At 47.0% G+C, this 22,096-nt stretch overlaps 1 protein-coding gene across 6 annotated transcripts in view; it reads left to right on the forward strand.

Annotated features, from left to right (window-relative positions):
- Window positions 1-22,096, forward strand: part of SIPA1L2 (signal induced proliferation associated 1 like 2) — a 795,004-nt gene that overhangs the window by 735,057 nt on the left and 37,851 nt on the right. For all 6 annotated transcript variants that reach the window (XM_063917773.1, XM_063917774.1, XM_063917772.1 and 3 more), the window contains one exon: window positions 7,798-7,921. In XM_063917773.1, the coding sequence (XP_063773843.1) occupies window positions 7,798-7,921 (124 nt within the window). The remainder of the gene's footprint in view (window positions 1-7,797; window positions 7,922-22,096) is intronic.

Below are 22,096 nucleotides of genomic sequence, written 5' to 3' on the forward strand. Positions count from 1 at the left end.
CATGTTCGTCGGCCTCGGGTGCCAACAAACAAAATCTTTCCCACTGCCCTCGTGATAACGCGTCAGCAATTCCGTTCTCTAGCCCCGGCACGTGCTGCGCGCGGAACCACACGTTCCGACGAAGGCATGTCAACAGCAACTGCCCCAGCACCCGCAGAAAGACCAGCGACTTCGCCCTCTGGTTATTTATCGCATGCACCACGCCCAGATTGTCACATCTAAACAAGATGCTGCGATGAGCCAGCCGATCGCCCCATACCTCCAGTGCTACCATAATGGGGAAAAGCTCCAGCAGCAAAAGGTCCTTAGTTAAACCTTCGCGATGCCATTCCGCCGGCCACGAGGCCGCGCACCAAGATTCCTCCAGATAGCAGCCGAATCCAGAGGCACCCGCTGCATCGGTGAACACCTGCAACCGAGCGCTGTCCACCATTGGGGCCTGCCATATACACACCCTGTTGAAGTCCTCTAGGAACGAGGCCCATACGGCCAAATCCCTCTTGATCTCTGAGGACAAACGCACGAAATGGTGTGGTCTGACACACCCCGCAGTCGCCCTTTTTAACTTCCGGCAGAAAACCCTGCCCATCGGGATTACCCGACAAGCAAAGTTCAACATGCCCAGCAAGGACTGCGCCTGCCGCAGTGTGACCTTACGCGACCCCTCAAACCGGCAAATAGCGTCGCGGAGCTTCACCACCTTGTCCCGAGGCAGCCGACACGATCCTGCCACCGTGTCAATCCCAATCCCCAAACAGGACAAACAGGAGGACGGGCCCTCTGTTCTATCCTCGGCTACAGGAACGCCGAAGTGGAAAAACAGCGCTCGGATGCTGAAAAGCAAGTTGCCGCACCGTGGTGAATTTGCCGGACCCGCGTACAGGAAGTCATCGAGGTAATGTGCTACCCCGTGACCCCCTGACGAAGACTCCACGCACCAATGTAGAAACGTGCTAAAACGCTCGAAAAATGAGCATGAAACGGAACATCCCATCGGCAAACATTTGTCGATGAAATACTCCGCTCCGATCCGGAAACCCATAAAACGGAACGAGTCCGGATGTAATGGCAGTAACCGAAAAGCGGACTCAACATCGATCTTAGCCATGAGGGCCCCAGTCCCGTAACTGCGGACCATCTCCAACGCTTCGTCAAACGACTGATACACCACCGAGCAATGAGCCGGCGGTATTGCGTCGTTGACCGACGCCCCCGACGGGTAAGAAAGATGCTGAATGAGCCGGAAAGCGCCTGGAGTCTTCTTGGGAACCACCCCCACTGGAGAGATGACCAAGTCATCCACCGGGGGTGATAGGAACGGTCCCTCCATCCTGCCCAACCTGACCTCTTTATCCACTTTCTCCCTCAGTACTAACGGCAAGGCTCGGGCAGACTGGAGGTTCCGCTGGGCCCGCACGGACACCTCGCTCGCAACAGGCAAGCGAAACCCAAACTGAAAACCGGAAAACAAAAATTGTGCATCCTCCCTATTCGGACACCAGTCAAACCACCGGCCCATAGTTTCCAACTTAATTGGTGTTGGCGCTCTACGGAGCGCTCCCGCCCGCGGCTGGCCTGGGGTAAGTTGGCTTACCCCGGGCACCCTGCCGACTGCCTTTGAAGCAGGAGGAGGCTGGGTGGGATCCGCCACACTGCAGGCATGAGTGTCGAAAACGACACTGTTTGCCGAAGGAACACGCCGCGTTGTTAAAACATTGTCTTTTTGTGGCGGCTCGCCCCCCTGCGCGGACGGCCGATCAACCCGGCTTGGCCAACCCGGCTTGGCCAACCCGCCGTCCGCGCCGGACCCCTGGGCGGACGACCCTGCGCGGTGCCCATCCGCCCCCGGCTTCCAGGGCTCCTCAGCCTGTTGCGAAGCCCGCGTGACCTTGAGCCAGACCTCAACGTCCTTGAACCCAAAATCCATGACCTGCAAACCGTCCTGCTTTTCCCTGAATTCCTGGTCGTACTTACGCCATTCCGAACCCGAAGATGTGCGCTGAGATGCAGGTACCGAATTATGTTAATGTGCTCGTTCGGCCTGTCCTCCAGGTAACACGCCGCGAAGACCCAAAACCCGGCCAGCCAATTATCGAAGGTACGGAATGCCTCAGCCCCGATGCCCTTCTTTGCGACCGCCGCCTTATACTCCTTCTTCGCGTCCTTCGTCAAGACGAACACATCCACGAAGTCCCCCCTGTGAATCTTCCTGCGGCAACTATCTCGCAGCCCTCGCATTACAGCAGTATAGTCGCAGCGCACGACACCGGGCAAATCGCGGCACTTCTTGGCCCTACGAGTTTCCTCGCTAAGCCGCTTGCGTCTCTTACGCCTCTTCTGCTGGCCCGCTGCCCTCTTGGCGAATTTCGTCGCCCGCTTCCTCGCCCTAGTCGTGCTACTGACTTCGGACGCCCGCGACGACAGAGACGATGAAGAGGAGGAAGAGGAAGAACTACGAGGACTAGAGCTCATGGAGGAACCCGATATCGACTGCACCACCTCACCTGATGCCGCCGACTGCCCCGACATGGAATCCTCCGGCGTGGCCAAACCGACGTCTTCCTCCTCGAACTCTGCCATCTCCTCTTCCCCGAGCTCCCCTGATGCTGTCGACTGTTCGGACTGGGAGTCCTCCAGCGTGGAAACTTCAAAATACTCCCATCGCTCACTCAACCTCTCCGCGATCACCTGAAAAAGAAGACAAAGCACGGGACCCGGAAACCACTCCCGGGGCCTGCCTAGCACTCCGGGGCAAAGACATCCCCACCTCGCGTCCGCGCTCCATCCGTACTGGACGGTGTCCCAAATGCGCCGCCCCCAGGTCACGGAAAGCGCGCGCTATTCGCTGAGCCGCTGACCCCGGCTGCGTACCGGACGCCCTTGCTTCTGCGTGCACGCCCGGGGATGCGGCCAATGGGCCCAATGCCGCCACCACCGTCGACAGAGCCGACGCCAACTCTCTGGAAGTCTCCTGACTTCCCCAAAAGTCGCGGCCGGCACCAGCGGGAGCCCCACGCAGATGCCGGCGCACCTCTCCTGGCACGTCGGCCGGCAGGGACCCAACGGCCAATGCCCCGCCTGGCCTGCTGGTGATCCGCTGGCCCCCTTGACCACAATTGGCGTAGCCCCCCGCCAATCATCTATCCTATCCTGCGCCTGCTGGCCCTCACTATCGCTGCTGTGCCTGCCACCGGACCCCCTGCGTGTGCCCTGCCCCCGCAGGCCGGAGCTCTCTCTGTCTGCAGGGAAGGCACCTCTGTGGGGCTCAATGCTGCCGCGCCCTATCCTGGGACGACCCCCGCCGCCGCTCCCTGCCGGCTGTAAGGGAGGCAGCAGGGGAGACGTTGAAACTGGCTAGTGATGGGTAGTTCATGAATGATTAGTTCAAAATCAACTAATCTTCAAAGTGAAATAGTTTATTCAGTTCACAGCTTTGGCAAAGATTAGTTGATCAGGAAGGAGGAGTCAGACACAGACAGAATAGAGCCAGCAGCTGCATTAGGCTTCTCACTGTCTCACTCACTTCACTGGATTTTCACTTCCTGAAACTGATGCTGTAAAATGAAAGGTAAAAGTACAACACAGCCCAGCAATACAGATCTAATAAAAAAAAAAATAGTATATGCACTGCCTAGCCCAAGTCTATGTGTGTCTGTGAGTGAGAACACACACAAAAAACAGGGAGCTGGTCTACTGGTGGAAATCAACTATTTTAAATTGGTTCAGCCGCAGCTTCCACTTCTAGAGGTAATTGTGGACCTCATTATTAACAACACAAAGAGAGAAAGGGATATATGGAGCGCTGCTGTACCAGATCTAAACAACATACAATGTATTCAAATGTGAATTAATTAATATTCAACATGCTAGAAATTATCCTTATAAAGTGTCTCTTCTTAATAAAACATCACATAAATATAATGTGTGTGTGTATATATATATATATATATATATATACATACTACAATGAGACACACAGTAATTTTGTGAAGTTCAAATTGAGGCACTGACTCATTCTCCTTAGCACTGCTTGCTTGTAAATAATATAGTCATTGAGCAAAGTTTGTTATCCCTTTCCTCCGGACTCCACACTCCAGTGCTGCTGGCGTCTGCCGATTATTGCAGCGCTGGTGGAAATGGGTCTCCTCCTGTAGTTGTTATCATGCAGTCCTGGCTGGGTTCTTTCAGCTAGTTAAGTGGCTGTAAATCAGCATAGATCTCCTCCACAATGTTTGGGCTCTTTTGTAATGCATTTCTCCGCCTTTTAAATAACCTCAGCGGCTTCCTCAGACCTACATTATGAACATACAGTATAAAGGTTAGGGTTAGACATTCTCACTGTTGATATTCATAATGTTCACATGTCATATGTCAACGTTGAGACCATATTGTCGACATTCTTGTGTTGACATTCTGAATATCGATATCCTGAACTGCAAACTCGTATAGCACACCCGTATTCTGACAAGGGCATGGAATTGTGTTTTAGGGTGACTGCTTAGGTGACCTCCCAAACATTGGAATCAGATTAGATAAGATATAAACAGGTGGTCTCGCAGTGAATAGAAGTTGCGGTTCAAGTAGTGGATGGGCGGAGCTATTGCTTGGGTTGCTGTGGGCTGGGGGCGTTGCCACAGTCACCCTACCAGCGCCATCCGCATCCATGCTACCTTTACTAAGCCCTCCTAGTAATAAAGAGGGGGTGCTAAGTATACCCAGAAAGAGGGGGTGATAAGTGGGCCCAGCAAGAGGGGTGCTGTGTAGGGTAACCAGTATGGGGGGATGCTATGTAGGGTGTGTGTGTGTGTGTGTGTGTGTGTGTGTGTGTGTGTGTGTGTGTGTGTGTGTGTGTGTGTGTGTGTGTAGCTATAGGGGCAGTGTGTGTGTGTGTGTGTGTGTGTGTGTGTGTGTGTGTGTGTGTGTGTGTGTGTGTGTGTGAAGCTATAGGGGCAGTGTGTGTGTGAGGCTTTGGGGCAGTGCGTGTGTGAAGCTATGGGGCAGCGTGTTTGTATATGTGTGTGGTTTTGGGGCAGCACATGTGTGTTTGTGATGCTATGGGGCAGCATGTGTGTGAGGCTATGGGCAGCACGTGTGCATCTGAGGCTATGGGGGCTGCATGTGCATGTATGTGAGGCTATGGGGCAACACTTGTGTGTGTGTGAGACTATGAGAACAGCACGTGTGTGTGTGTGTGTGTGTGTGTGTGTGTGTGTGTGTGTGTGTGTAAGGCTATGGGGTCAACATGTGTGTGTATGAGGCTATGGGGGCAGCGAGTGTGTGAGGCTATGGGGTCACGTGTGTGTGTGTGTGTGTGTGTGTGTGTGTGTGTGTGTGTGTGTGTGTGTGTGAGGCTATGGGGTCAGTGTGAATGTGTGTGTGGCTATGGGGGCAGCGCGTGTGTGAGACTGTGAGGGCAGCACATGTGTGTTTGTGTGTGTGGCTCTGGGGGCAGTGTGTGTGTGTGATGCTATGGTGACAGCATGTGTGCCCTGGCTCCACTTGGTCTACAATTTTAAATACATTTGTATTACAGGTTGAGTATCCCATATCCAAATATTCCGAAATACGGAATATTCCGAAATACGGACTTTTTTGAGTGAGATAGTGAAACCTTTGTTTTCTGATGGCTCAATGTACACAACCTTTGTTTAATACACAAAGTTATTAAAAATATTGTATTAAATGACTTTCAGGCTGTGTGTATAAGGTGTATATGAAACATGAATGAATTGTGTGAATGTACACACACTTTGTTTAAAGCACAAAGTTATAAAAAATATTGGCTAAAATTACCTTCAGGCTGTGTATAAGGTGGTTATGTAACATAAATGCATTCTGTGCTTAGATTTCGGTCCCATCACCATGATATCTCATTATGGTATGCAATTATTCCAAAATACGGAAAAATCCCATATCCAAAATACCCCTGGTCCCAAGTATTTTGGATAAGGGAGACTCAACCTGTACTATAATTATTAGTTTGATATTATATATATATATTTTAATAATTTATGTTTCATGGGGACCATGTATTTCTTGTAGTAATAAATCACTTGAGATTTGGATACAGTAAACAATATTCCCAATTTGCCTAAACCATACCTCAATCTGCCCAAACTACAAAGTCAACTTGCAGCCTTACTTCCCAAAGTAAGAGCCTAATTCAGAGCACCCTGAAGCCATATGTGGTGTACGCACACGCACACAGTGAGATGCGAAAGCATCTCAGCAGTGCGATTGCCTCTGCCTGATTGACAGGCTGAGGCGGTCGGACGATGGGAGGGGGCGTGTCAGCGGCATGTCTGGACTGTTGCTGGGGCGCGCCACGGTGGCAGGAGCCATGACCCAAAACATAGGAATAGGCAGGGAGATACTTGCCGGGTGCGAACACATTGCTGCCATGTGATGATTTTGCACCTCTGTGAGGGGGGGGGGGGGGTGTAGGCCTCGGCTTGCGGGACGGACTAGCCCTGTGCTGGGCATCCCCTCGCATGCGTCTGATTCTGATCAGCATTCGTATGCTGATGCTCTGTGCAGTGTGCGCGCGCACAAAAGCAGCACTGCGCATGCACACACAGTGATTGTCAGGCAGAGGCATTAGCTGAATGGGAGGGGACGTCGCTGCGGTGTTTTAGGGGTATCGTGGTGGCCTTTGCGGGGCGGGCCGCAGCAGCTACGTGACGTGACATGCAGCCGCTGCAACCCAAAAGATGTCGGGTTGCTGTCTACCTAGAGGGCAACCCTAAACATGCAAAAGCATCGCCGTCGTGCAATGCTTTCGCATGATTTTCCCGGGGGACGGGGGGGGGGGGGGGGGGGGGCAGTGACTTGCGGTGGGGTGGGGTGAGGCAGAGCCTTTTATGTCATACTAATGTTTGTGCCAGAGTATTTACTGTATAAAGTATATGAAAAATACAAAGAATATGTCTGAAATATCTTCTTTGTAAAGTCTATGGCAGGTGAGGCAGTGCCTCATCTTCTTTTCTTTTCCACACATCTCTTATCAAAACTCACCAAATTTCCAGGAGTTTATACTGCTGCACCTGTGTATAATGCCCAAATGTACCCTTTAGCTTATATATTGCGTGTAAATCTGGCTCTGGTGCTAGCGAGTGGCACCTGAGCCATTTAGCTCACCACACGTCCCTGTGGGAGAGAGGGGGGGGGGAGCTGGCAGGACCCGGCATGCGGGGCAGACTTGCCCTGTGCTGGCCATTCCCCCACCGCATGTCAATGTAATGGGTCGTATTTTTCGCACAGCTACAATCCATGCTGAATTAGGCCTTTAGTCCTTACACATTCATATACATGGAAGTACACCATGGAAGTACTTCGTAACTGTATAATGTCACTGATGGATGGCCACCAAAAGACCCTGCTGCAGTGGAGTCTGCATCCACCTCTAAATCAGGACCAATGTCTTATTAAAGGTAGCCATGCTGGCTGAATATATAAAAATTTACTTGAAAATGAATATACTGTATTTGTTGCAACTGCTTCATAGAGGTATTCTGCATTTGTTATTATGATTATTATTATTATTATTATTAGTAGTAGTAGTAAATTTAAAATGCCTATATTTAGATATGGAATGGAAGATTCTGCTCTCCATAGAACAACTGCAAATATGCTTTCAGGTCCCAAATGACAGAGGAAAATCATGAGCCTGTCTGTGACAACTGCTATCTTGTTATTCCAGGCTCACCGTTGCCTGTGCCATGCTGCAGGATTTTGTATGGCTTTTAGAAGTTGAATCAGTCATGTGATAAAGTTGTTGTTTTTGTTGTTTTATTATAGAACAACGCGTGGAATCATTCTGCACTCTGAGTGATATGCAATGTGAAGATGGCTTTAAAGGATCTGAAGAATTATCTCTGTGCTCTGACACTGTAAATGGACAAGATTTTGGTGATTCTGCTGGGTATGTAAATTAGACTTGAATATTTTAAAATTAATATAAATATAAGCATCAATAATTCATATTTGAAATCTGTACAATAAGAAAACAATGTAAAATGTAAGCCAACAACTGGAACAGTAGACAAACATTTATTTTAAAAGCTACTGTGAGAATGCATTGAAATGTGCTGTCAATACTTCACATTTAATAACTCAACATTTTTTTCTTTTGCCTTATTTTGTCTTTTGTGCATAAGATATTGCTGATACATTGCCTAAGCCATCACTGGTACTTTGTTTGCCCTTAGCTATTACTGGTGCATTTTTCTTTTTAACAGAAAAGTGAAATGTTTTCCTTTTGTATTATACTTCCTTAAAATTGACTGCAAAACATATGCTTTTACTGTTTCTTTTTTTAATAATTTTGGGGGGACGGGTTGTAGTTATTACATATAGGTATTGCGCCACATTCTGCACTACATATGGACATTTTAATGGTCTTATATGATGGTACTAGCATCTTATGTAAATAAAAAATAGTTTCTTATTGTTATTTTAAATACCATCAGTAGTACAATATCAGTGACATATAAGCTGTGTCAGTGGCGTAAGTTTATCCCAGTTGCCTGGATGCAAGAAAAATATTGGTGCCCCCCCCCCCCCCCCCCATATATCATCCGTGAGCGAATAAGATGCCGTTTTGAGATCCGAGTAACACCGAGTAAATCCGAACTCGCTCATCTCTAATTCTAACTATATGAAGCTACTACAAAACCGTTGCAAATAGGCAGATCTATGTAGGGGTCCATCCACACACTACATAGATCTGCTCCGTCACTCACAATGCTGATCATTTCTCTATCGTCCTAGTGGATGCTGGGGTTCCTGAAAGGACCATGGGGAATAGCGGCTCCGCAGGAGACAGGGCACAAAAAGTAAAGCTTTAGGATCAGGTGGTGTGCACTGGCCCCTCCCCCTATGACCCTCCTCCAAGCCAGTTAGATTTTGTGCCCGGCCGAGAAGGGTGCAATCTAGGTGGCTCTCCTAAAGAGCTGCTTAGGAAAGTTTAGCTTAGGTTTTTTATTTTACAGTGAGTCCTGCTGGCAACAGGATCACTGCAACGAGGGACTTAGGGGAGAAGAAGTGAACTCACCTGCGTGCAGGATGGATTGGCTTCTTGGCTACTGGACATCAGCTCCAGAGGGACGATCACAGGTACAGCCTGGATGGTCACCGGAGCCTTGCCGCCGGCCCCCTTGCAGATGCTGAAGTAAGAAGAGGTCCAGAATCGGCGGCAGAAGACTCCTCAGTCTTCTAAAGGTAGCGCACAGCACTGCAGCTGTGCGCCATTTTCCTCTCAGCACACTTCACACGGCAGTCACTGAGGGTGCAGGGCGCTGGGAGGGGGGCGCCCTGGGAGGCAAATGAATACCTATTTTGGCTAAAAATACCTCACATATAGCCTCCGGAGGCTATATGGAGATATTTAACCCCTGCCAGAATCCGTTAAGAGCGGGAGACGAGGCCGCCGAAAAAGGGGCGGGGCCTATCTCCTCAGCACACAGCGCCATTTTCCCTCACAGAAAGGCTGGAGGGAAGGCTCCCAGGCTCTCCCCTGCACTGCACTACAGAAACAGGGTTAAAACAGAGAGGGGGGGCACTAATTTGGCGATATGCTTATATATATATTAAGATGCTATAAGGGAAAACACTTATATAAGGTTGTCCCTATATAATTATAGCGTTTTTGGTGTGTGCTGGCAAACTCTCCCTCTGTCTCTCCAAAGGGCTAGTGGGTCCTGTCCTCTATCAGAGCATTCCCTGTGTGTGTGCTGTGTGTCGGTACGTGTGTGTCGACAGGTAGGAGGACGATGTTGGTGAGGAGGCGGAGCAATTGCCTGTAATGGTGATGTCACTCTCTAGGGAGTCGACACCGGAATGGATGGCTTATTTAGGAAATTACGTGATAATGTCAACACGCTGCAAGGTCGGTTGACGACATGAGACGGCCGACAAACAATTAGTACGGTCCAGACGTCTCAAAAACACCGTCAAGGGTTTTAAAACGCCCGTTTACTTTAGTCGGTCGACACAGACACAGACAGGGACACTGAATCCAGTGTCGACGGTGAATAAACAAACGTATTCCTTATTAGGGCCACACGTTAAAGGCAATGAAGGAGGTGTTACGTATTTCTGATACTACAAGTACCACAAAAGAGGGTATTATGTGGGATGTGAAAAAACTACCATAGTTTTTCCTGAATCAGATAAATTAAATAAAGTGTGTGATGATGCGTGGGTTCCCCCCGATAGAAAATTATGGGCGGTATACCCTTTCCCGCCAGAAGTTAGGGCGCGTTGGGAAACACCCCTTAAGGTGGATAAGGCGCTCACGCGCTTATCAAAACAAGTGGCGGTACCGTCTATAGATAGGGCCGTCCTCAAGGACCAGCTGACAAGGCTGGAAAATATAATAAAAAGTATATACACACATACTGGTGTTATACTGCGGCCAGCGATCGCCTCAGCCTGGATGTGCAGAGCTAGGGTGGCTTGGTCGGATTCCCTGACTAAAAATATTGATACCCTTGACAGGGACAGTATTTTATTGACTATAGAGCATTTCTATATATGCGAGATGCACAGAGGGATATTTGCACTCTGGCATCATGAATAAACGCGATGTCCATAACTGCCGGAAGATGTTATGGACACGACAGTGGTCAGGTAATGCAGATTCCAAACGGCACAGTATGGCCGTATAAAGGAAGAGGACTTGTTTGGGGTCGGTCCATCGGACCTGGTGGTCACGGCAACTGCTGGAAAATCCACCGTTTTTTACCCTAAGTCACATCTCTGCAGAAAAAGACACCGTCTTTTCAGCCTCAGTCCTCTCGTCCCTATAAGATCATATCTGCCCAGGGATAGAGGAAAGGGAAGAAGACTGCAACAGGCAGCCTATTCCCAGGAACAGAAGCGTTCCACCGCGTCTGACAAGTTCTCAGCATGGCGCTGAGACCGTACAGGACCCCTGGATCCTACAAGTAGTATCCCGGGGGTACAGATGGGAATGTCGAGACGTTTCCCCTTCGCAGGCTCCTGAAGTCTGCTTTACCAAGTCTCCCTCCGACAAGGAGGTAGTATGGGAAAAAATTCACAAGCTGTGTTCCCAGCAGGTGACAATTAAATTACCCCTCCTACTACAGAAAAGGGGTATTATTCCACACTATATTGTGGTACTGAAGCCAGAAGGCTAGGTGAGACTTATTCTAAAAAAATTTTTTTGAACACTTACAAAGGTTCAAATTAAGATGAAGTCACTCAGAGCAGTGATAACGAACCAGGAAGAAGGGGACTATATAGTGTCCCGGGACATCAGGGATGCTTACCTCTATGTCCCGAATTTGCCCTTCTCACTAAGGGTACCTCAGGTTCGTGGTGCAGAACTGTCACTATCAGTTTCAGACGCTGCCGTTTGGATTGTCCACGGCACCCCGGGGTCTTTACCAAGGTAATGGCCGAATTGATGATTCTTCTTCGAAGAAAAGGCGTCTTAATTATCCCTTACTTGGACGATCTCCTGATAGGGGCATAGTCCAGGGAACAGTTGGAGGTCGGAGTAGCACTATCTCGGATACTGCTACAATCAGCACGGGTGGTTTCTAAATATTCCAAAATCGCAGCTGATCCCGACGACACGTCTGCTGTGCCTAGGGATGATTCTGGACACAGTCCAGAAAAAGGTGTTTCTCCCGGAAGAGAAAGCCAGGGAGTTATCCGAGCAAGTCAGGAACCTCCTAAAAACAGTGCATCATTGCACAAGGGTCCTGGTAAAAATGGTGGCTTCCTACGAAGCAATTCCATTCGGCAGATTTCACGTAAGAACTTTTCAGTGGGATCTGCTGGACAAATGGTCCGGATCGCATCTTCAGATGCATCAGCGGATAACCCAATATCCAAGGACAAGGGTGTCTCTCCTGTGGTGGTTATAGAGTGCTCATCTTCTAGAGGGCCGCAGATTCGGCATTCAGGATTGGATGCTGGTAACCACGGAGCCCAGCCTGAAAGGCTGGGGAGCAGTCACACAAGGGAAAAATTTCCAGGGAGTGTGATCAAGTATGGAGACTTTTCTCCACATAAATATACTGGAGCTAAGGGTAAATTTATAATGCTCTAAGCTTAGCAAGACCTCTGCTTCAAGGTCAGCCGGTATTGATCCAGTGGGAAAAACATCACGGCAGTCGCCCACGTAAACAGACAGGGCGACACAAGAAGCAGGAGGGCAATGGCAGAAACTGCAAGGACTTTTCGCTGGGCGGAAAATCATGTGATAACACTGTCAGCAGTTTTTCATCCCGGGAATGGAAACTGGGAAGCAGACTTCCTCAGCACGACCTCCACCCGGGAGAGTGGAAACTTCATTGAGAAGTTTTTTCCACATGATTGTAAACCGTTGGGAAATACCAAAGGTGGACATGATGGCGTCCCGTCTGAACAAAAAACGGGACAGGTATTGCGCCAGGTCAAGGGACCCTCAGGCAATAGATGTGGACGTTCTGGTAACACCGTGGGTGTACCAGTCGGTGTATGTGTTCCCTCCTCTGCTTCTCATACCTAAGGTGCTGAGAATTATAAGACGTAGAGGAGTAAGAACTATACTCATGGCTCCGGATTGGCCAAGAAGGACTTGGTACCCGGAACTTCAAGAGATGCTTACAGAGGTCTTATGGCCTCTGCCGCTAAGAAGGGACTTGCTTCAGCAAGTACCATGTCTGTTCCAAGACTTACCGCAGCTGCGTTTGTCGGCATGGCGATGGAAAGCCGGATCCTAAGGGAAAAAAGGCATTCCGGAAGAGGTCATTCCTACCCTGGTCAAAGCCAGAAAGGAGGTGACCGCACAACATTATCACCACGTGTGGCGAAAATTTGTTGCGTGGTGTGAGGCCAGGAAGGCCCCACAAAGAAATTTCAACTCGGTCGTTTCCTGCATTTCCTGCAAACAGGAGTGTCTATGGGCCTCAAATTGGGGTCCATTAAGGTTCAAATTCGGCCCTGTAAATTTTCTTCCAGAAAGAATTGGCTTCAGTTCCTGAAGTCCAGAAGTTTGTCAAGGGAGTATTGCATATACAAACCCCTTTTTTGTGCCTCCAGTGGCACTGTGGGATCTCAACGTAGTTCTGGGATTTCTCAAATCACATTGGTTTAAAACCAGTCAAATATGTGGATTTGCAGCATCTCACATAAAAAGTGACCATGCTCTTGGCCCTGGCCTGGACCAGGCGAGTGTCAAATTGGTGGTTTTTTCTCAAAAAAAGCCCATATCTGTTTGTCCATTCGGACAGGGCAGAGCTGCGGACTCGTCCCCAGTTCTCTCCCTAAGGTGGTGTCAGTGTTTCACCTGAACCAGCTTATTGTGGTGCCTTGCACCTACTAGGGACTTGGAGGACTCCAAGTTGCTAGAAGTTGTCAGGGCCCTGAAAATATATTCCAGGACAGCTGGAGTCAGAAAATCTGACTCGCTGTTTATACTGTATGCACCCAACAAGTTGGGTGCGCCTGCTTCTAAGCAGTCGATTGCTCGTTGGATTTGTAACACAATTCAACTTGCACATTCTGAGGCAGGCCTGCCACAGTCTAAATCGGTTAAGGCCCATTCCACAAGGAAGGTGGGCTCATCTTGGGCGGCTGCCCGAGAGGTCTCGGCATTACAACTCTGCCGAGCAGCTACGTGGTCAGGGGAGAACACGTTTGTAAAATTCTACAAATTTGATATCCTGGAAAAAGAGGACCTGGAGTCCTCTCGTTCGGTGCTGCAGAGTCATCCGCACTCTCCCGCCCGTTTGGGAGCTTTGGTATAATCCCCATGGTCCTTTCAGGAACCCCAGCATCCACTAGGACGATAGAGAAAATAAGAATTTACTTACCGATAATTCTATTTCTCGGAGTCCGTAGTGGATGCTGGGCGCCCATCCCAAGTGCGGATTATCTGCAATACTTGTACATAGTTACAAAAATCGGGTTATTATTGTTGTGAGCCATCTTTTCAGAGGCTCCGCTGTTATCATACTGTTAACTGGGTTTAGATCACAAGTTGTACGGTGTGATTGGTGTGGCTGGTATGAGTCTTACCCGGGATTCAAAATTCCTCCCTTATTGTGTACGCTCGTCCGGGCACAGTACCTAACTGGCTTGGAGGAGGGTCATAGGGGGAGGGGCCAGTGCACACCACCTGATCCTAAAGCTTTACTTTTTGTGCCCTGTCTCCTGCGGAGCCGCTATTCCCCATGGTCCTTTCAGGAACCCCAGCATCCACTACGGACTCCGAGAAATAGAATTATCGGTAAGTAAATTCTTATTTTTTCTGACAATTAATTTGCAAGTGTCATATCCAGGATTAGAACCCACAACCTTTTACACTGGTAGCATGTACCTTAATGATGGAGATATCTGCTCTTGCATAGGAAGTATGAGAATTCTAACTTTTTAAAGTTACGTGTAATTGTCAGAAAAATAACTTCATATAGTTAGAATTCTCATGTTTCCTTTATAGGAGCAAATAGTCTCATCAGTAAGGTCTCTGCTACCAGTATATCTATAATAAAGAGGGTGTGATTTGTAAGGTGCAGTGACTAGTGGGGAAGTCGGCTACAGAAGAGATACCGGCTGCTGTCAATTAACTTAATTGATTAATGTCGCTGAACACATGGAACAGGAGGAGAGGTGCCCCCCTTCAAAGCAGGAGCCCGGCGGCAGCTGACTCCGTTGCCTCCCAGAGTTCTGCCTCTGAGCTGTGTATTGTTTAACTCAGTCAAAGTGACATTATTTGCATGGTCGAGATCTGAAATATTGACATGTGAAATGTCAACATTTTGCATCGACTGAAGGCTTAGTGTTAGGCGGTGGAAGTGGGTAATTAGGGCTAGGCTGCAGGAGGGGAGGTTAGGGTTAAACTGTGGCAGGGGAGGTTAGGGTTAGGTTGCAGGAGGGGTGGTTAGGGTTAGGATGCGGGAGGGAAGGTTTGGGTTAGGCTGCAGGAGGGGCGGTTTGGGTTAGGCTGCAGGAGGGGCGGTTAGGGTTAGTCTGCGGGAGGGTAGGTTTGGGTTAGGCTGCAGGAGGGTAGGTTTGGGTTAGGCTGCAGGAGGGTAGGATATGGTTAGCCTGCATGAGGAGAGGTTAGGATTAGACTGCAGTAGGGGAGGTTCGGGTTAGGCTGCAGGAGGGTAGGTTATTGTTAGGGTAAGGCTGCAGGAGGGGAGATTTGGGTTAGGCTGCAGGAGGGGAGGATATGGTTAGCCTGCAAGAGGAGAGGTTATGGTTAGGCTGCAGGAGGGGAGGTTAGGGTTAACCTTATCTAGGGAAGGTTATAGTTAGGCTGCAGGAGAATTGGTTAGGGTTAGGCTGCAGGAGAAGAGGTTAGTGTTAGGCCGCAGAAGAAGAGGTAAGAGTTAGGCTGCATGAGGGTTAGGGTAAGGCTAAGGATGGGAGGATAGGGTTAGGCTGTGGGATTGGAGGTTAGGGCAAGGCTGGGGGGGGGGGGGAGGTTAGGTTTAGGCTGCCAGAGGGAAGGTTAGGGTTAGACTGTGGGAGGGCAGGTTAGGCTTAGGCTGCAGGAGGAGAGGTTAGGGTTAGGCTGCAGGAGAGGAAGTTAGTGTTAGACTGCGGAAGGGGAGCTTAGTGTTAGGCTGCAGGAGGGGAGGTTCGGATTAGGCTGAAGGAGGGGAGTTATGGTTGGCTTAGGCTGCAGTAGGGGAGGTTAGGGTTAGCCTGCAGGAGGGGAGGTTAGGGCAAGGCTGCGGGAGGGGATGTTAGAGTTAGGCTAAAGGTGGGGACACACTGCTAGATATATCTGCCGATCAATTGATCGGCAGATATATCTATGGACGGATCGGGCAGTGTGTTGAGCATACACACTGCCCGATCCATCGGGGACTGACGTCATGAACTGGGCGCCATGTACACACGCCCGTCCAGTTCAGCTGTCAATCACCGCTGGCTGCTGCAGCATGTGTACGGGCGGTCGGCCGACCGCCCTTACACACACAGTGACGCGCCAATATATCGGTAGTTATATTGGCCTTTGGCTGTGCTGTGGGGCCGATGTGATATGTCTGTGAACGACGGAGTTCACAGACATATCGCCCGTACACACTGGCCGACGGACCCGCGATATATCGGCCGTTGAAGAGAACGGCCGATATATCGGCCAGTGTGTACCCACCTTTAGGCTGCAGGATTGGAGGTTAGGTTTAGGCTCTGGGAGGGGAGGTCAGGGCAAGGCTGCGGGAGGGGAGGTTAGGGCTGGGCTGCCAGAGGGGAGGTTAGGCTTAGGCTGCGTGAGGGGAGGTTAATGTTAGGCTGCAGAAGGGGAGGTTAGGATTAGACTGCGGGAGGGGAGCTTAGGCTGCGCCAGGGGAGGTCAGGGTTAGGTACTATAAGGTCGACTAGGGATACTCACTGCCGGTACAAACCGCTGGACCCGCCAAATGAGTGTCAGTATGACTGGTGTAATGGTTAGCATTGCTGCTTCACAGCCATAGGTGTTTCTATCATGGGTCTATCACGGCCCCCTAGGTCCAGGGTGGTCCCACACCACACATATTGCACCGATATTTTAATACTTACCTCTCCGGAGTCCAGAGTCGGGCACTGCAGCCACAGCCATTGTGGCAAAAAAATTATTTCCAAAATGGCCACCACACATGCGCAGTACGAATTTTGTTTCAGAACATGGCCGTCGCAATGATTCCGGAGACATGCGCAGTAGACTCCAGTATAATGCCGGAGCCTATGGCACCGTGGAGAGAAGGGTGCCAATTCGGAGTCTGCACACGGCTCCCTCCTCTCTTAAGACGCCCTGCTCACAGCACTCAGGTCATAGGTTCGATTTCCATCATGGCCCTAACTGTGCGTAGTTTGTAAAATTCTATGTTTCTATGTCACTACTGGACCACCAGGAAAGTTTTGTCAACATTTTAATAATGTTGACATTTCATCAGTGCATTTTATATGATGAATGTTGATATGGTTAGTTTTAACACGCCAAGCATATCAACATTACATCCATGTCGACATGAATGTTGAAAAATTTGCAGAATCCCTCAGTACTTTACCACTTAAATAACATGCAGCCTTTGCCTATACTAACACTAGACTCCTTGTATCAAAAATATATACACTTTCAGTTTACAGAAATGTAAATAAAGTGCCACTATTGAAATAATAGTATATGGCTTGCCACCAAGAGCGCTATATGGTCTTGCTAAGAGGTCCCAAGCCTCTACATAAGTTTGTGTTGGAGAAGGTGAACATAGTGGCTGACCCCTCAACTGTACTGTGTCCCAGCAATAACTTTCCTCGGAGAGAGAAATACACTTGCTTAATTTTCATGTCTGTGCTCAGCAGTCAAACTGATAGGTGACCAATTTCCTGGATGAGTTCATGGGACAGAAAACCCACCACTTTCCTGGACTTGTGTGCACGTGCATTGTTGTGATTGAAAAGGGCACCAAGAGTGTGAGTCTTGGACGGCACCTGGATATGGCTTTCAGCACTTGCGGCCGGCATTGGTTGGCATACCAGTCCCCAGTTATGGTGTGCTGCTGCATGAGTGGTATGGTAGCTACATGACCAGTCATGGCCATAAAAACAGCCACCATTTGCTTGGCCATGCTGCATTGACATCGGAAATATTTCCCCCTCTGATCTTGAGTGTCGGGATGCCACTGTAGGTCATGTGACCGCGAGCATCCCGACCACCGTTATTTCATGCCTAACCCAGTTTGTGACATGAGTAGTTACCAGCTGAACAAAAAGAGCAGGAGAAGAAGCAGAAATGAGCATGTGGTAATTGGTAGAGACTTTCCACGCTGGTAGAAACCAATTAGCCGCAAAATCGCTGCAACTTTTGGCATGAATTTTTTCCACATCATTCGAAAATTGTCGCAAAAACAGCTTTTTTGTGGGTATCCGTGCTCTTGTTTTTCACCCTATCCTATCCCAAACGTGCAGAAATGGGACTTGTGTAAAAAAAAAAAAGAATAATACATGAAAAATCAGGGTGAAAATGGGGTTTTTTTTTGCACTTTGCGTTAAAAAGTCAGGTTTTCCACATGAAAATGGGTTATCGCGGCTAATTGGATACCCCCCTAAAAGTTTAATGTGAAGCATGGCTCTGTCCCACCGCATTGATTGGTAGAGTACTGGCAACCTCTGTTGCTCAGATTTTGCCTTGTTTCAAGCTTGGCAGTAATATGGGCAAGGGGATTCCCCCATCTCTGCTTATCACAGCGCATGGACATATTCTAAACTAAGCTAGGCGCTCTGGTGCCTCCAGTTTATTTTGATAATGAATATCTTATTGTTACGGCTTATTCATGTCATAGTAACATAGTATCTAGGTTGAAAAAAGTCAATTGTCCATCGAGTTCAACCTATTTGTGGTCTCCTATGCACGATTATTTTGTATAAAGTTTTGACTGAAGTTGATGACTGCCGTTACGTTTTACCCCTCTTTTTTATAATATAGTGCTTGATAATTATGACTCCTAAAATTATCAAATCAGGCGCTCTGATATAAGGCACAAAATAAAGCGGTTGGTCACCCAATTTATATAATAGAATTGATATACTGATGTCTATATACTTATAGCTGCTCCCACATGAGTATTCTGTGATACTCAAATAGATACAAAGTAATTGTGAAACATGCAATATCACAAGAGAGCGCTAGATACCGATCATTACTATATAAACATTTTATTCAATCACATAAAATAAAAGCATAAAAAATGCAATGCATATTTTCATAAAATAATTATTCTCACTGCTGATATTATTTACACGCTGCCATATACTGTATCCCAATTGTATATTGTACAGATGTCCACATCCAAAAGACCAGTGTGGCTGGTTCTCTCCAAAGCAAATTATAAAGTCCCAATTTGTTTTAGGGAATGTGAATGGTGTTCACTAGATGGTGAATGTTCAGCTGTATAAACGATGGGCGCTATGCTACTACCTCCCCCGACCGCCAAACAATTTTGTGCTCACCACTTATTCCTTAGAGTCTCATGTGAGGCTGGCTGTCAGCATGCGGAATCCGTTGTGGTTGGTGGGAGCGGCGGTGTTCTATTCAGTTCACCGGGGAGGGGGGCGCCGTTCGTAGCTGTAGAATTCAGGCAGTTTGCCGTGTGCTGTAGTCCGGGCTGTGGTGCTGTGCTTGTGTAGATCTCAGGGAAAAACAGCAGCGTGAGATGTCCTTAACATGTTTCTCCGTGAAAATCAAACCACGGTTTCATCAGAAGGTAAAACAGTGCAGAGGAGAGCTCTATTTAAGCTCCTGGGTAACCAATCATAGAAGCATTGTGATTGCAGGTTCCCAGGTGCTTGTTCACAGGTGTCTCGATTAGTTAATCAGCAGGTGTTTTATGCTGTTAATGGACCAGGTTTCAATCACCATACTTAACATTTTATATATTCACCAATGCACGGATAAACTGTATATATAGAGCTGTAGGCAACACAACTTATCACATTTCATATATAATGAATATATACATATATAATCATTTGTAAAATCATTTATAAGAATTATATGGAGAAACATAGGAGTGTTGATGTTTTCATTGTTAATTATGATCTTTTAGCTATAAGGGTCAGAAAAATCTTGCCAATATCTGAGGTCCTGATCGCTAGTGGGCTAATCCCCTGCATCTATCAGCGGCTCAATCAGTGTTTGAATCCCACTCAGGGATAATTAGTGTTAATTTTTAATATTAATATCTATAATCACTATTTCCATATTTAGGAGAATCATTTTAGTTATGAGTAGCTTTAGAATAATTTTAATATTTATGTTTTTTAATTTTTAGTTATTTTGAAAACGTCTGTGTATGAGGCAATTGAAGACCAAGAAATACAATACACCTAAAATAGAATGAGGAGAAGCGGAACTGGATAATCTTCTATTAACCCTGTTCCAAATAAATAAAATATATTTTGGGAAGAAAGTATCAATTGCTTATTAAACAAAACATAAGACAATATAGCTCTTCGGAAGGAAACCAGAAAAAAACAATGCTGTCCCATTAAAGTGATTGGTCTCACTTGGGGCACCTCACTGGATGACAGAAAAATGAATATTTCGTAAGAAATATAAAACCTTATTATTGACAGTAGTTCTTACACATAGGATTTATTTCATATATATGTTGTAAACTAACCATTGGTTGATACAAATTATGATTAGAAAAATTTATATGAGACTGAAAGTGATACAAAAAAACAAAAACAAAACACTACAGTCTATTCTTCACAGTAAGGTTATCTCATTATGGCAGATGTATCTACCTTCTTAGAGCTATAAAATTCAGAAGTAGGCTGTTCATGCTACTAGCACATGCCCTTATAATCATGATGTTAAACATAGAATACATATAACTCATCACAGTATGGACCACAAAGGAAAAAAGGAAAAAGGAAGAAAAGAGAATAAATCTATATATTATTCATCTCAATGCAATCATTGAGACCATTTGGGGACAGAGTACCTAGAGAGAATATCCAAAAGGCTTCACGTTTACATAGGAGATTATAACGATCTCCACCTCTTGTGGTCTCTCTAATATGCTCTACACCTTGTATACTAAGACAATTGATATTGTTTTGATGTTTCCAGTTGACATGTCGAGCTAAACTATGTTTACTCTTGCCCCTCAAAATAGTGCTTTTATGTTCTAGAAATCGGGTGTGAAGCATCCTCGTTGTCCGCCCTACATACTGCACCCCATAAATGCAGTTAATTACATAGACCACATAAGAGGTACGGCAATTTATGTATTCCATTATATCAAAGGAAATGCCCAACGAATGAGATCTAATTTGACTAGTTTTATCCATTGTGTACTTACACGTAGTACATCTAGGTTTATAACATTTATAATTCCCTTTGATCAAATTGATGAAGTGCGTGGAATCCCTAATATAGGATTTGAGTGTCAAAACATATGGCTGCAAATAATAATCAACAAAAGAAGATAGGTTGGATGTGAGGGAACCCAAACCCGAAATTATAGGTCGCCCAGGTGGTGCAGATAGAAATTTGTGAATTTTGGGGAGGTGATAATATGTGGGTGTGATAGGATGTGCAACATAAAGAAAATTAAATTCAGTCTTGGATATTGCCCCCTCTGCAAAAGCTGTATCGAGCAGACTTTTAAGTTGTTTTTGATAACTTGCTGTAGGGTCTGCTGTAATTTGGGTGTAGAAGTGAGGATTATCAAGCTGTCTATGTGCTTCTAACAAATAATCTTTTGTGTTTTGTACCACTGTCCCTCCCCCAGCTTTTTTATAATAACCATAGTGCGTGACTATGCCCCGTAACCCTGGATATCCTTATCCATTAGGAATTTATCTAACCCATTCTTAAAGGTGTTGACTGAGTCGGCCATTACAACTCCCTTAGGCAGGGAATTCCAAACACGTATCGTCCTTACCGTAAAAAAAGCCTTTACGCCGTATTGTGCGGAATCTCCTCTCCTCTAACCTGAGCGAGTGTCCACGATTTCTCTGTGTTGATCTAACCAAAAACAGGTCCTGCGCAAGATCTGTATATTGTCCCCTTATATATTTGTAAATGTTGATCATGCCCCCTCTTAATCTCCTCTTTTCCAGTGTAAACATGCCTAGTCTTGCAAGCCTTTCCTCGTATTCCAGCGTCTCCATACCCTTAATTAGTTTGGTCGCCCGCCTCTGAACCTTTTCTAGCTCCAGGATATCCTTTTTGTAGTAAGGTGCCCATAATTGTACACAGTATTCAAGGTGTGGCCTCACAAGTGATTTATATAACGGGAGTATAATACTCTCGTCCCTAGCATCAATTTCCCGTTTTATGCATGCTAATATCTTATTAGCCTTCTTTGCTGCAGTCCTACTTTGGGTACTACTGCTTAGTTTGCTATCTATGAGGACACCTAAGTACTTTTCCAGTACAGAATCCCCTAATTTTACCCCATTTAGTAGGTAGGTGTTATTTTTGTTCTTGTTACCACAGTGCATTACCTTACACTTGTCTGTATTGAAGTGCATTCTCCATTTCGCTGCCCAAGCTTCTAATTTAACTAAGTCGTTCTCAAGCGACTCAGCATCCCCTTACGCATTTATAACTTTACACAATTTGGTATCATCTGCAAAACTT

The sequence above is a fragment of the Pseudophryne corroboree genome, chromosome 4, assembly GCF_028390025.1.
Source record: "Pseudophryne corroboree isolate aPseCor3 chromosome 4, aPseCor3.hap2, whole genome shotgun sequence".
NCBI classification, from domain to species: domain Eukaryota; kingdom Metazoa; phylum Chordata; class Amphibia; order Anura; family Myobatrachidae; genus Pseudophryne; species Pseudophryne corroboree.